This window comes from Sitodiplosis mosellana, unplaced genomic scaffold, assembly GCF_009176505.1.
Source record: "Sitodiplosis mosellana isolate CC-2019 unplaced genomic scaffold, AAFC_SMos_1.0 Smas_scaffold_11, whole genome shotgun sequence".
NCBI lineage: Eukaryota > Metazoa > Arthropoda > Insecta > Diptera > Cecidomyiidae > Sitodiplosis > Sitodiplosis mosellana.
The window spans coordinates 1,302,802-1,317,794 of NW_022595253.1; the positions used below are offsets into that span (position 1 = coordinate 1,302,802).

General features: G+C 35.1%; 1 protein-coding gene and 1 long non-coding RNA gene across 2 annotated transcripts; both read left to right on the top strand.

Annotated features, from left to right (window-relative positions):
• Positions 1 to 277: 277 nt before the first annotated feature.
• On the top strand, positions 278 to 2,219 carry LOC129567436 (acyl-coenzyme A diphosphatase NUDT19-like). The gene is made up of 6 exons (XM_055444304.1): positions 278 to 493; positions 577 to 785; positions 892 to 1,036; positions 1,144 to 1,262; positions 1,332 to 1,413; positions 1,505 to 2,219. The coding sequence occupies exons 1-6, from the start codon at positions 395 to 397 to the stop codon at positions 1,925 to 1,927; spliced, it is 1,077 nt and encodes a 358-aa protein (XP_055300279.1). The 5' UTR covers positions 278 to 394; the 3' UTR covers positions 1,928 to 2,219.
• Positions 2,220 to 6,191: 3,972 nt separating this feature from the next.
• Positions 6,192 to 7,216, top strand: LOC129567439 (uncharacterized). Its single transcript, XR_008687859.1, has 3 exons — positions 6,192 to 6,449; positions 6,519 to 7,029; positions 7,093 to 7,216. It is a non-coding gene; the product is annotated as an uncharacterized LOC129567439 (long non-coding RNA).
• The last annotated feature ends 7,777 nt before the right edge of the window (positions 7,217 to 14,993 follow it).

The window sequence follows — 14,993 nt, forward strand, 5'->3', positions numbered from 1 at the left end:
TCTATAGTGGAAAAATGTATTTGAGAGAAAAAAAGATTGGTTTCAAATGGTAAACAACTTTTGGAGAAAAAAAATTCCGAATTTTAGTTGAATAAAATTGTGAATTTGCTGCTAAATTGGAAATAGAATAAAATTTGTGTTGCAACAAAATAGAAAACGAAAACCTACTGTATGGAAAACCTTATAACAGCTCCAATAGTCATTCCAATACAGACGGTGTGTGTGTCAAAGTAAACAAACACAGTGATTGTCCGTATGTGCGTGTGTTTCAGCTGTCAAAACATCACACGGGTCAAAGTATATCTGCTAGTACGTCTAGCGCTATGATTGCGTTTCTCATTCCAAATCAATTTGTGTTGTGATAACAGTTTTATAATTAGGTGTCTTTTCAATAATGTCGCAGTCATTGAAGCAGCTCTGGAAACACTCGTCGAGCTTAATCATTTTGGGGAAAAGTGCCGAAGCGACAAAAATCAGTAATTTTAATTACAAGGTACGTCGAAAATTCACCACAAATTATACGCACACATATAGAAATGCCATTAATTTCACTTTTCTTTTTGAATTAATTTAAAGGTGCTTGTACTTGAACGTCCTTCAAAAGCATCGTATCCAGGAGCGTTGGTGTTTCCGGGTGGAGTTGCTGAACAGAGTGATCAAGTTGAAGATTGGTTGAAATTTTACCGCAAATTCGGAATCGATGACACAAAATTCACATCAATTTTTAAAAAATGTTCAAACCGTTCGTTCATTTTCAACCACGACAGCAGCAACATCATCAATCGGTGAGCGAACAAACTCGATCCATTACATTAGAAATGCATTTCTTTTTATTGACACTAAACAATATTGTTATTGTTATTTAATGACCCAAAACTGTGCACTTTTCAGAGATATTTCGCTTCGTATCACGGCTATTAGAGAAACATTCGAAGAACTCGGTGTTCTTATTTGTAAAAATAAAGAACAGTTAAATGATTCGAGTTTATTTTCGAATTTATCAAATAATTTCGACGTTGCCTTCTGGCAGAAGCAGGTAAATTATTGTCCACTAATTAGTTTTTTTCTCTCTCTCTTCAATTGTCATTTGAATGGAGTATACTTTTGCGAAATACAATTACGAGAAACACCTTTATTGAATAGGTTTACAAAGATGCATCGAATTTCTTGAAATTATGTGAAGAATTGAATGTAGTGCCTGACCTTTGGAGTTTGCATGAGTGGTCCGTTTGGTTAACACCGACTTTTAAACGTCAAAAAAGGTAGGAGATTGTTTTCCACAGATTTCTGCTTCAGCTCTGATTTTAAACCACTTTCATTTGTGATCGAAGGTTCGAAACAGTATTTTATTTGGTCGGTGTGAAAGAACAGCCAAACATTCAAGTGACAAATGACGAGGTGCAGCGATCGCTGGTAATTTATTGCACAATAAAATCTAAGAATATTTTTTATTCGTATCAAAATATCTGAAATTAATTTTAATTCAATCATTTGGTTTCTGTAGTGGCTAACACCAAAGGAACTTCTTGACTATAACAAATCCGGTGAGAATTGGTTGCCTCCACCACAACTATACGAATCATCACGATTAAACAACGAACCAAATATTGACAAAATCGTACCATTCGCAAGAGAACGCGGCATGAATGCACCGACAACACTTATATTCCCAATGCATTATCACACAAAAGATGGCATCATTCATTGCTACCCTGGTGACGATTTTTATCCAAAGAATCCTAATTATATGGCCACCGAACATGATCTGGAACAGTATGCAGAAAAAACATGTGACGAATGCCGAAAAATGGCCGAAAATCTGCATCGCATTGAACTGAAATCGTTACAAAATGTTCAAATTTGGCAAAATGTCAAACTACCTGATAACCATCTTAGTCCACAAACAACTCCAGAATCAAAACTATGAAAACAAAATCGATGTACGATAGTTGATTTAATATTTAACGAAAGCACACACAATTATCGCAAACATATCGAATTGACGAATAGCAACATACAAACAATGTGTTGCTAGCATATTTTGCACAAACATTTTTTATCGCCCGATCAAATTTGGATAACGTTTTATCGTTAATTTTTACAACATAGAAATGCTTTATATCGTAGATATGATTGTTTATTATCTGTTACTATATATATTTTTGTTGTTTTTGTTGAAACAAGTGAAATAAATTTTTCAGCGATTTTATTTTGTAAAGTACACAGTTTGAATTTTGAACGTATGAATGCGTAACTTATTTCAAGCCATTTGCTATCAATTGTAATAATTTATTTTATAATCAATGATTAAGTAAAAAGGTAAGCCCATAAAAAAATTTCTACCCGAACAACCGTCACTTTGAATGGTTGCGATATTTTTTTTCTTCACTACAACAATTTATTTGATATTCGATTTGATTGCAACCAATAGCTCGGAAGCCGTTTATTGGTCTCAATTTCCACAATTGTCTTTGAACGTTAAAACTGCGATTGCAAAACGAAGGCGTCACACATTTCCACCAGCACAAATCAACCAACTCATTTCAAATACCATTAAATGCTGTACTTCATGTAGTAGAGGAAGCGCTGTGTAACATAGAACAAGACACACTGCACTTCTTCGTCGATGTAGGAGAGGGAGAAAGAACGTTGAATGAGTATGGTAAAAAAGCAAAAAGCCAAAGGGTAAGTACAAAGAAATAAATGTCGATGGAAAATTGGTGGATCTAGGAAAGACAGCATTGGTACATGTTATACGTGCTTCGATTGATAAAGTGGCCGCTCATCACTCACTTTCGTCCTTCGTCTCGCTTTTCGTTACTTAATCAAATTTACGAGGAACATGAAATAGTGCAAAATCGATCTAGTCGATTTCTGGCATCGAACAATTTGTACTATGATATGAGTGTTAGCCATTATATTTCTCTTCGACATTTTTTTCTGTTATTATTCTAACAATTGCAATGCAATTGCGTTCTATCTTTTGAATTTTTAAACGACTTTATTTCTGAAATCAGAATATATTTCTCGCCTAGCATATAATAGGCGGGTACAGTCTTTTTTTTTTGTCCCATCAAACGTTCTTCATTTCTGTTCCGGCAACATTGAATAAAGTGTTTTTTGAGTCGAGAGAGGGTATGAATGCAGATATAGGCTGTTGATAACATCAAATTTAAAATTGAGACAAAACTTACAACAAAAAATCTCGCGAATAACAATGTCATGTGAAAAAATTTGAAATATTATTGTATTTTTATACAAAGGAATGGGGGAAGTTATCTATGATAATGGTCGTATTGTTTGCCTGTGTTCTATCATGATGAAGAACATGTTCGTTTCAAGATAAAAGACGCCATGCAGAAAATAAACTACATCTGTTTTCGAAGATCTGTTTTTTTTTTTTTTGTAAGCACATTAGCATTAAGATCAGGGTGAAGCATGCATAGAACGTGATGTTGTTAAAAATAGTTCCGTCAGTATTCTACCTATGACCGAGTGAATTTTTGTATCACACAGATAAGCGAACCATTGTCCGAAAAGGATGATGACCAAATAGGTTGGCTCATATTGCCAACTTGTTTGAACAGGTCTCTCATTCAATTTATGGTTGGTGTTTACAACGAATTAAAATGCAAATTAGTTTGTAATTTTAATATTTTCGAAATAAGTACGATGAAATTGTGTATATATACACACATCCTGTTTTTTTCATTCGTCGGTAATATGTGCACACGTTCAACGTTTACATGGATGCTATGGAAATGAGATGAGGAGAACGAAAAAAAAGAGAACACATATTTGTTTAGTTTTCGATTGTTTATGTAGATTCATCCGACCGATATTTATACCAAATATTTGCGTGTAAAAATGTGTGTAGCGATGAAACAACACACCAAAAGAACACCAATTAAAATAAATAATAATCAAAATGTAGTGTTTCTAATTAAAAGGGGTGGTTTTAAAATGAATTCGGTTAAATGAAAAAAGATTTTGCATGGAATGCGATAGGGCATACAGAGTTTTGTTTTTTCTTTTACAGTAGCTCTGACATAGAGAGTCGCAGAGCGTTTTTTTTTTAGAACAAAGTGTTCGTTCGAGAGACACAGAAAAAAACGTGAGCCACACTACAAACAAGCACAAGATGTTTCATTTTGAAACAAGAGTAACTCTCTATCAATGCTCTTGATATACAAAAAAGACAACCGTTAGCTTTGAGAGTGAGAAAAAAATCCGAGCATTGAAAAGATGCTCTTGAAAAGTAAAAATTCGTGTCTTATCCTTCTAAACCGAGCACCTTCATCGAGTTGAATGAGAGCTTGGTAGCCTTGTCGTTGAGTGCAATACCATTCAATTCAATTCAGCTCAATGAACAAAAAGCGGATCAATACATTGAAGCCGCACAGCACAGCAAGCGAAAATTTATTTACAGTTAAATGATCATTTGAATTAACCATCCAACAAATTAAAAGTCCATTAAAGTTAAACCAAAACCAAAAGTCATGCGATTGTGTGCCGTTTTGTTGGCACATTATTGCAGTAGCATGTTTGAATTGGTAATTGTCATTGAATTAAGCCCGAAAAACCGCACACCGATTTTCATGAATGAACAAACCAATTGCCGATGACTGATGTTGCCTGTTATTTAATTCAATTCAAGAGGGTGATGCAAATTATAAACGTGTCTATTATGATGTTTATTGTTATTCATGGTGCGTTGTTCTATCGACTAACCTTCAGAAGGGGGCGAATACGCATACATCGCATCACAAGTGTATCAGTGATGCGCTTTGATTTGAACCCGCACGTTATTTGCAATTTCGTCGACATCACCCTCGAAATTTAGTCATGCCGACCGACGGAGTAACGGAGGCAAAAACCTTCTACCTGCTATTCCATTTGACGAATAGCAAATCATTACGTTGACTCTACCACTTCAGTATGCAAGACAACATTGCAAATTATATCGGCGACAAAATCTTTAGCGTTCAATTGTTTTGCAATCATCTACACCGTTCGTGCATTTTACAGTCGGCGCATTGGTGGAGTCTCATGAATTCCACGAATCAGACAGTTTACTGCCTGAATACGTTTATTCTATATCTACATACAGTGGCTACACAGAGATGGGCGAGCATATTTTCACTTCATACAATGTATCAAATTGTTTATAATTCATTTAATCGTTAAAATCAATTCAATGAAAACTCAAAATATCCCTGAGTAACAACCATATGCCTTTCAATAAACAATAAATATAATTTTTCGAAGAACGAAAAAAATGCAAATTCAGTATACATTCCTTGTTGATATCTTCATACTCACACTCATGTTATTTATATAACGCGCGTTCAAATTTTATCACATTTTGCACAGTCCACGCAATTCAGTTAAAACTGCGGTTTTTGTTGAGAAGCAGGAAGGAATCGTTCATTTGAAACATAATCGATTAAATAAGATTCAGTGCATTGTTTATATCGGAATCAACATGGGACACAACACGTCACAGGCGTATATAACGGTATACGTGTGTTCATCTTGCCGAAGTGTGCTATTTCTCCGGCCTAATTCACTTTTTTGTCCATACTGTAATGGGCGATTAGAAGCCACCTCGTTTCAAGTAGGAAAACAAAAAAACAAACCTAATTGAAACAACGAACTTATTTTGAATCATTCGTCTTAATTTATATATCGTTCTTATGAATTCTAGGCGCCCAACAATCGAAATTTCAGCTCCCGACCCATTTGAATACTCTCGATGACATCTCTCACGCATACTTGACCGTCAAATCATCAATTCAATAAGAAAAAGGTGCATATAATAATCAACACGAAAAGGAATGTCATTGAAATGAAATAAAAATGGTCAAAACTTAATCAACTCATGTGCAAATGTATTGTTCTTATTTATAAATTACAATGTTGCATCTTATCTTTTTGACTTTATTGAGACTGTGTGTATTGACAGAAGTATGTTTACAATGTTTTCATCATCGATTTCTTCACTTTGTTTAATTGGATTTTCTGAATACTGATTGAAAAATATAAATATTAATGTGTTCGTGTTTGCCTAACGGTTTGAAACACACGAAAAAATTGCGCGATCATTTCGTATAAATATTCCCACTACCAATCTTGAATTTATTATACCCAATACCAATCTACCATTCAAAGTCTGCTGTGTAGTTGATCAATCACGATCAATTCTTTGATAGTTCGCTGAAAATTCAAACAGAATCGTCGCAATCCATTCAAAGTCCCGAAAAAGTTTCGAAACCATCATGAACAGCGAAAAGTCAAAATCAAGGCCAAAAGAGAAGAAAATCAACTATGCATACTTGACGAATTACGAGTGTAAAGTCTGTAACCAGCGAATTATAACGATGCAGCCGGCCAATCCGTTCTACACCTGTCGATTGTGTGTTAAGCCCATGGAAATCATTTACCATAAAGTAAAAGAACGATTAACCAAACGAAAAAAACTCTCTTTTTTTCAAATCGAAATTCATTTTTATTTCCAGGACCTCACACGATATGATAATTAACAGCCAAAGTTCCAAAGATTGTGAAAACATTGTATTCTGTTTACCATTCTGAAGATAAATTCGAGAAACGAAAATCGCACGAACCATTGACCATTGATTTTTGAAACTGTTTACTTGATTGTTGTTTGCAATAAAGAGAAATAAAGTGGAACCGATTAATTGACAAACTGTTTCAATCTTTTCATGTGTATAAAATGATTTCCGAAAAATGATCGATCATTTCAGCTTAGAGCCAGTACGACAGCAGTTCCTTTTTCATTTATAAAAAATAAAATTTTCATTATTTATAGAAATTCGTGGTGCTTTCTCAATTTGCTGTGGTGCTTTACTTGTTGCAATCATGGGAAATGCGAACAGCATGGCACAGAACCATGTTACGATCTATAGATGTTCCGCGTGCAGAAATACCGATGTACGACTCGTCCGACCGTATGCATACATTCGATGCCCGAGATGCAACGAATGGATGGACATGTTCCCAGGATGGGTAAAAGACATTTTCATTCTGAACCAATCTTAATTTAATCAAATATTTCGATTAATTTTTCAGGCTGAAACAGTAAGATCGACTTAAACCTGAGGCTGTTCATCATATATCAATTCACATTTTCATCATTCAATTGAAATAAAATCACTTGTTTGCCGGTTATGATCAAATCTGTGTCAAAACAAAATGATGAATAAATTCCAAGATTTTTCTTAAAATGAAAATCAAATTAAGATTGCGTTTAAAATTGATTTTACCGGTTTATCAAAGAAAACGATTTGTAGGTTTTATATCATGAGTTTAGGTGACCACACATTGAAATTCTCAAATGATCGCCATAGAATAGTAAATCATTTCAATTTCCTAAAGTGACATGAAGACTTTCCAATATGTAATGTATTTTAACAATTCAACGCTCTCTTTTTCTTCTTATTGGAGTGAATTTTTCTTTGTTGAAATCATTCAATCTGATCGGAATGAATAGTTATTGTCATCGTCTTCATTCATTACTTTCTTTATCAATATTTGGCGAGTGATTTTTTAAATTCAGTTTTGTTTATAAGATATCCATTTTTGCAAGCAAACGGAATATTGATGAAAGATAAACATAGTGCGAAAGCATTTTTCGTACTTTCCACGTACATAGTGCATGCAGGCTTTGTTATGCGCTAAATCCATCACGCTGAATAAATTCATGCGATAGATTTATGCGATAAATGTGATGCGCTCGCTTTGCGGTGAACGAGGTATGTTTCTCTTCACTACCGCTTAGCGATGCCATTCACTGCAAAGCATGAACGTTCATGCGTGAACAACTGAATAGCAACAGACTTCGTTCACCGCAAAGCGAGCGCATCACATTTATCGCATAAATCTATCGCATGAATTTATTCAGCGTGATGGATTTAGCGCATAACAAAGCCTGAGTGAATGTACTCTAAAAATTAATTCAACTGAATTTCGCTTCAGTCAATTCTTGACGATCAATCGATTCTCAACTCTTTTTCACTACACACACGCTTCATAGTCATGGTGCCAGTGGGTTTTGTAACGGTTTACACTTGTCCAAGATGTCAAGCAATACTTGTAACGACGAATCGAGCTGAACCATTTTTTCGTTGCCCGCGCTGTCAAGGACCAGCACAACTTTATTCGGCACAGGTGAAGGTTATTTTATCTACGATTCATTTCAAACGTTAATGTCGAATTTTTGATTTAGATCGTTCACTCGCAGCTGTAGAAATGAAGACAAGCAAATCACGATGAGCAAACTGCGGTTGACCCCATATCCATTTCAAAATCATCAATGTTTTGAACAAAAAATCAAATAAAATTGCTAGAAAAACTCAGGAAAATGTCGATGTTGTCATTTATTTTCTTTTTTCTTTGTGAAAATTTTTCTTGAAGATTTTGTGAATAGCAGAAAACCAACTCACATAACTTATGAGAGAGTCAATCTGAATGTTTTAGACGAAGGGATAAATTATTTCAAAAAGGACTTTGAATAAAGTCCAATAATTTTTCAGGATATCTAGAATTGGGAATTCTATTGAATATTGGCTTTATAGGTATTTCATCCATTTTTTCCAACATTTCTTCGAAAAATCAATACGAAATTCTTTTATAGTTTTTTTTTTATTTTTAAAGCGATGTGGACAATTTTGAATATAAAGAGATAAGGTAATGTAAATGCTTTTCCACTTTCCATATTCGAATTGAATGCAATCATTTTTTTTTCTACCATGATCATATCCTTCCTTTATAAATATTTAGTGAATAAATACAAACACAAACAAAATTTTTCCCAGCTAACGGAATAATACTATCAAAATCAATTGAGAAACAAACATAATACGAAAACATTTTTTATATTTACCACGTACGCACAATGTACTTTGAAAAATGAAGTCAACTGAATTTCGCTACAGTCAATTTTTGACGATCAATCGATTTAGAACTCGTATTTTTTACTGGACACACTTTTCAGAATCAGGATGCCAGCGGGTTTTGTAACAGCTTACACATGTGACAGATGCAAACAAGTACACATAACGTTTTGTCCAGCCGATTCAGACTTTCGTTGCCCGCTTTGCCGAGGACCAGTGAACATTGATGAAAAGGTAAAAATCATCTAATGTTTGTTTTTGAATTTTTATTCACGATTTTTGATTTCCTTTATAGGTTATTGGCCCCGAGTAATGAAACAAGGACAAACAAATGATGCATACTATGATGCAGTTACGTCATGTGATATGATTCATGTCCATTTCAATGTCACAGATATTTTGACAGAAAAATTAAATAAATTCCCACAGAAAAACTCTGGGTAAATATTCGATGTTGTTATTCATTTTCCTTTTTTTTTCGTGAGCAGTGAATAAATCTGGTGAATGTGAGAACAAAATGTTAGAAGATGTAAGTATACTGAAAACCATATAATTCTTCATGGCTACAACCGAGCCCATCTCTGATACATGCTTTACAAATCTATGAAATTGTTGTATTTTTCGCGATAATTCATGCAAACCAAAAGTGAATCCAAGCGATGCTCTCCGCACAAAAAATGTACACGAGTGATGAATAAAAAGGAGCATTTTTTCAACACTCAAATGCGATTTGCAAATATCGTAGACAAGGCGAGTGTCTCATCAAACGGTAAATACGCGAAAAATAAATAAGATTGAATTTGATGGTAAAGTGATTCTAAGCGATTGTTGCCCCTCGCTTTTTTGTTTGTGTTAAATCATACACACATAATTTCATTTGAGTTTTCAATGTCGATGTGATGCTGGTTTGCTGACTGAGGTAGCGGTTCATTAAATCAGAGTTGAGCATTTCGCTGGTGATTTGTGTAAATTGATATATGTGTAAAAAAAAATGCATGCGGTTACATAACAATACTGCGATTACTACTACGTTCAATGTTTAAACATGTAAATGATGCTATGGTTTCTCGTTGTACATTTGTTTACAGCAATTCACTTGACATGATATTGATTTTTCCCATTTTTGAGCATTGATCTCATTTGTTCGCTGCTCATTCAATTACCGAGCAATCGAAGCGCCACAAATTCGCAGTATGTGTTTATTTGTTCTGTCTCGATGATATGGAAAACACAGTCGCATCGGGGGAGTTTTTTTCTTTCATTCTAATACATGTTTTGTATAGACTTTATTCATCGAACATCTAAACTCTCAACTTTCATTCAACAAAGACAAGGGTAAAATTTACGATGCGATTGATAAAACAAAAGTTTTCCAATATTGATCAATCGAGAGCGTTAAATACGAGCTAAAAATGTGAGTTTTATAGTTTGGAAATTAAACACACCAATTATGTGACGCATTATTATCAGTGTGTGTGTGTGTGTCGCGACATACATAAAAATTAGCAGTGGAAAAAAGAAGTTTGTGTTTAGTTTTATTTGTCGTTTTTATCGGTACATACGATAAATGCGTGTGCTTTCATGTGTAGTCTTTTCCCGTTGTTGACGGCCGCCAAACCTTTCTATTGTTCCGAGCATGTTTCGCGTTTCAACGTTTTTATGCTCTGCTTATCGAGAAAATCAAGGAATCAGATGTTATGTGCGAAGAACGAGCGAATCGATTTTCTCTCTCTCTCTCTCTCTCTATCTCTCTTTCTCTCGATCCTAATATCGATTGGTTACAACTTTTCGGTGGCATTTCCGATCTGGTGCTGAATAAATTTTCTTAAGAATTTATTATTTGTGCATTGAATGGCGCGAGAGCGGGCGCTTGTAGAGAAGAGGAGCGCCGCATTTGCGATGCTCCGATTTAATAGTTACACGAATTTCGAACAAATTGGTTACACGAAAATGATGCGCGCCAGAGATAGAGAATGTTGGAAGAGACAACGAGATGCAATTTCTATGGAATCGACGTGAATTGGTTTGATTATCGATAGGATTGAGAACATATACTCGACGAGAGCGAGAGATACATTGATATGCGCCGCACCATCACCAACAACCCACTGCACTCATAGCGTGTCAGCCAGCATCGTACGCTGCCACGATATGAGGGTAGTTTTTTTTTTATTACTTTCACGAATGGCATAGTAAAATTGTTCGACATAAATAGGAGTAACTGGATAAAGGCGGTTCCCATACATTTTGAGCTGTACGTAGGACGCTACACACATAGTGACTCTATTAAACCTTCGTTTCGGGCGATATGCCTTGGTGTAGGGCAACGAGAATCGGTGCTCGGTGTTTTTGGTTCAGAGCGAACGCATGAAAAAATCGGGACAGGAAGAAGAGAAGCAAAGACAGAACGAGAAAGAAAGAAAAACATCACCGTATGCCAAACAATTTGTATTATTCGCTGTATTGAGATGTTACCGTTCCGCATTTATCTGTTACAATTTATTTCACAAAATGTTCGACAAAACAAATTGGATGCGATCAACTAAATCGAAACAAAAACTCCCCAATCGAAAACAGATATTGTGTGTCTATGGCTGTGGCAATCCAGTGAATACAATACCCAATTTCACTTGCTGTTCATTATTATCTCATGGTTTTGACTCTGGCCACACAACTTTCTTTTCGAGGTTTATTTTCGATGCTTCTTATGAAAATAAGTAAGTCGTTAATGCACAACTAACGTTCCGGGATTAAGGTATGGCCAAACATACCGAAATGTATATTAAAACGTTTACATGCATCAACAGTTTTGAACACCGGTGAAAGGGTTGAATTTCAGAACAAAACACTTACCGCAGTACCACGATGCTCTTTTGATATCAAAAGTCACCATAAATTCGCATTTAAAATAAGTTTATCCTTGGCAAACGGGAAAATAATGGCGATATCTTATTCAATTTGACAACATTATTTGCCATCTTATCGCAAAAGTCAAGAGTCAAGATCCAACAAATTAAACGTAACAATTAATTAAATCTGCTGACCTTTTCGATGCATGCAAACAACTTGAAAATTTTCTTGGAAAACTCACTTTCACTACTCCATTTTATTTACTTAAACCCTTTTTTCATCCATATTTATGCTGAAAAGTCTTGAAATTTGCCGTGCGAAATTTGTTTACCTCTGTGAATAAATATTCGGTAAATAAAGTGTACTGACTGGCAGATAATAAGCAATTGCATGAAGTTTATGAACAACGAGCGCAGGAATATAATTTTTGCTAATATTTATGTTATTGTAATTATGGCTCTGTTGTGTTTGGAATATACAGTCAGAATGCTCAGAAGTTTGGCTCGTGGATTTATTTGTTGAGTTCAGCAGCAATTAAGCAACAATAATTAAGTAAATACAAGTGCTCTTTTTTCTCCGAACCGTTCAGAGGGTTTCAACAGAAGTATTTATTCACGAGAAAGGGAGAGAAAGTGAATAAAAAAAAAGAGAGAGAGAGAGAGAGAGAGAGAGAGAGAGTTTGTGTGTGCGGTTTCTCTGTGAAGAAATATGAGTTGAACCGGCAAACACAAGTACCATTATTTGCATTAATATCGAATTAGCGTACATTCATTTTTATGCCAATGAATAGATAAATAGTAAGGTCAAAATTCTAGGTTAAATCGGCCTACATTCAGATGATAATGATGATGAAACACACCGTCAAGAACTGCCTGTTGAAGTCTTGTTCGCATTGAAACACATTATTCTGTGTTTACATGATTATCAGCGGCTACTGCGACTTTTTTTTAAATTTAAACTTAGCATCGAAATCACAGGCTGCGATTCACAGCCGGCGATAGCAGTCGCGAGCGATGAAAGTAATTTACATTACACTGGCATTTAGCCAAAAATGTCAATTTCACCAACCAATTTTACTGTGGTCGCTACTCGCTCAAGAAATTAGATATAAAATATTCTAAGAAGCTCCGATGAAGCGCAAATCCGCGGTTTATAATTTCTCTCAATTAACCAAGAATTGGAGATTGTGAGCATCGTGCGGTTCAAAGATAAAAACCATTATTTTCCACTTCACACTTAATTTAAGCGATTTGTTGCATAAATTATTTATGTAAAATAGAAGCTGAAACTGTGAGCTGAACCCAAGCGCTCTACTCGTCATTATTATCATCTCGGATAAAAATCGCCCTGGCGTCTCTTCAACCCATAAATAACACACGAAGAATTGGTTCCCTCTTTTTATTTCACCCGAAGATTCCTAAGTGATTATTTTGTACTTAATAATAATGTTATCATTTTGCTAAGAATTTTTTTTTTCCTTCGTCATTTGTGGTTTGTCGAGGCTTATTATTTTATTGTTACATTTCGAAAATGGGAACATTCCGGGCCCATGAAGAAGTTTGTCGGTTTCTTCTTCAGTACGGTTATGTGAAAACGTAAATCAGTATTTCAGACACAATCCAAATTAAAATTCAATTTGACAGGCATTTAATTTGAGAATTTATGAGAAGCGTTTGGTGTGTCGCCGTAGCCACTCTAACGGCACGCGCCTCTTATATTTTATGCGAATAATTTTCGAATGTTACCATTTTTTGTGTTTCTCGTTTTGTATGCAAACCATAGGGCATCAAGGCAATACATGACATTCTTTTCTGTGTTCCTTCATACTCTCTTCTTCTTCTATGATTTTTGGGAGCAAAAAAAAATTGGTTCGACGCGACTGAATATTGTAATTTTCTCCTTTGAAATGAGCATTGATACGCCAATTGAATCTTTGAAAATTTCCACGAATTTTTTTATACCAATTTGTAGACAGCGTCCAGTTGTCGAGACTACATTTTTATAAATTTTTGTTTGATTTTTTTTTCTTGTTTGAAGCAGACTTTTGGAACGTGTCTGTAAATGAAATTGAATATTTAAGAATTGAAATAGTACAAGGAACTGCAAAGGAAATGATAGGCAACATTCAGAAACGACGTCTGTTGTTACTCCAATTTCTCGGATTCAACGGTGTGATGCACAAAGTGAATTACACTGACCGCAATATTTCCAGAAAATATATTTTTCCGGCTAACCAAACGAAGCATATGAGATACACGACGATAAAAAAAAGGGAGCATCGTAAGCTGCAAATTGCGTGAAACGGATCTAATCTGCATAATAAATAAAATGTGTGAACAAAGTTAACAAGTCGACCAATATCATCAGAGTCGATGTGGGCGCATCGCTCCCTATCTTCTTTAACGTGGTCAACCGTAAATATCTGCAAGTAAATTTTATTGTAACGGTTGTGTTGAGTTGCAGCACAGTACCCTGGGTAGAGTAGATGTAATCGCTTGGGTTTGCGGTGCGAATTTGAACTGTATGATATTTAAACAAAAGACATCGGTCGGTGTGTGGTCAGATAAAAGACGACGTGTTTATTGGATTACTTGGCTTTTTATACCTCCATGAACTTGATACAAAGGGCAAAAATGGAACATTTTCAAAGGAAATCTTCACTTTTTTTTTGCCGTTGTTAACGTACTGATCTCTGATGTGTAGGCTATAACAATTCCGTCTTTTTCTGTCGTCACATTCGATGCCTTCGTGAAGAATAAATTGCAAAATATTTACACTTGGTCGTTGTGATAAAACTGCGTAATGGATATATATATCATTTCATTTCATTTCGTTCAAAAATAAATAAACAAAACCGAACGATTACAATTAATTCAAATAAGAGCACACCATACTCGGTTATTATTATTATTTCTGGTGATGAAGATTACCAATGAATGAAAATCAAGACTATGCGACACTTGATTCATTTGGCACGTGTAATTTTCTTAGCGCGACAATGGTGTTGCTATCAATACGATTAATTCATAGTATGTGTCACATTACGGTGGCTAATGAGTGTGAGCGGCACATCATAATTTATCGGTATTTGTATTCAAACCCATACGCGCCAATATGTGTTCGTGTGTGTGTGTAGTACTGCTTAGTCGAGTCTTGTGCCGGAGGCTATTGTCATGCACATAACTGTGTGTGTATGTTGCCATTGCAATAGATGAAACGTTAAATTTG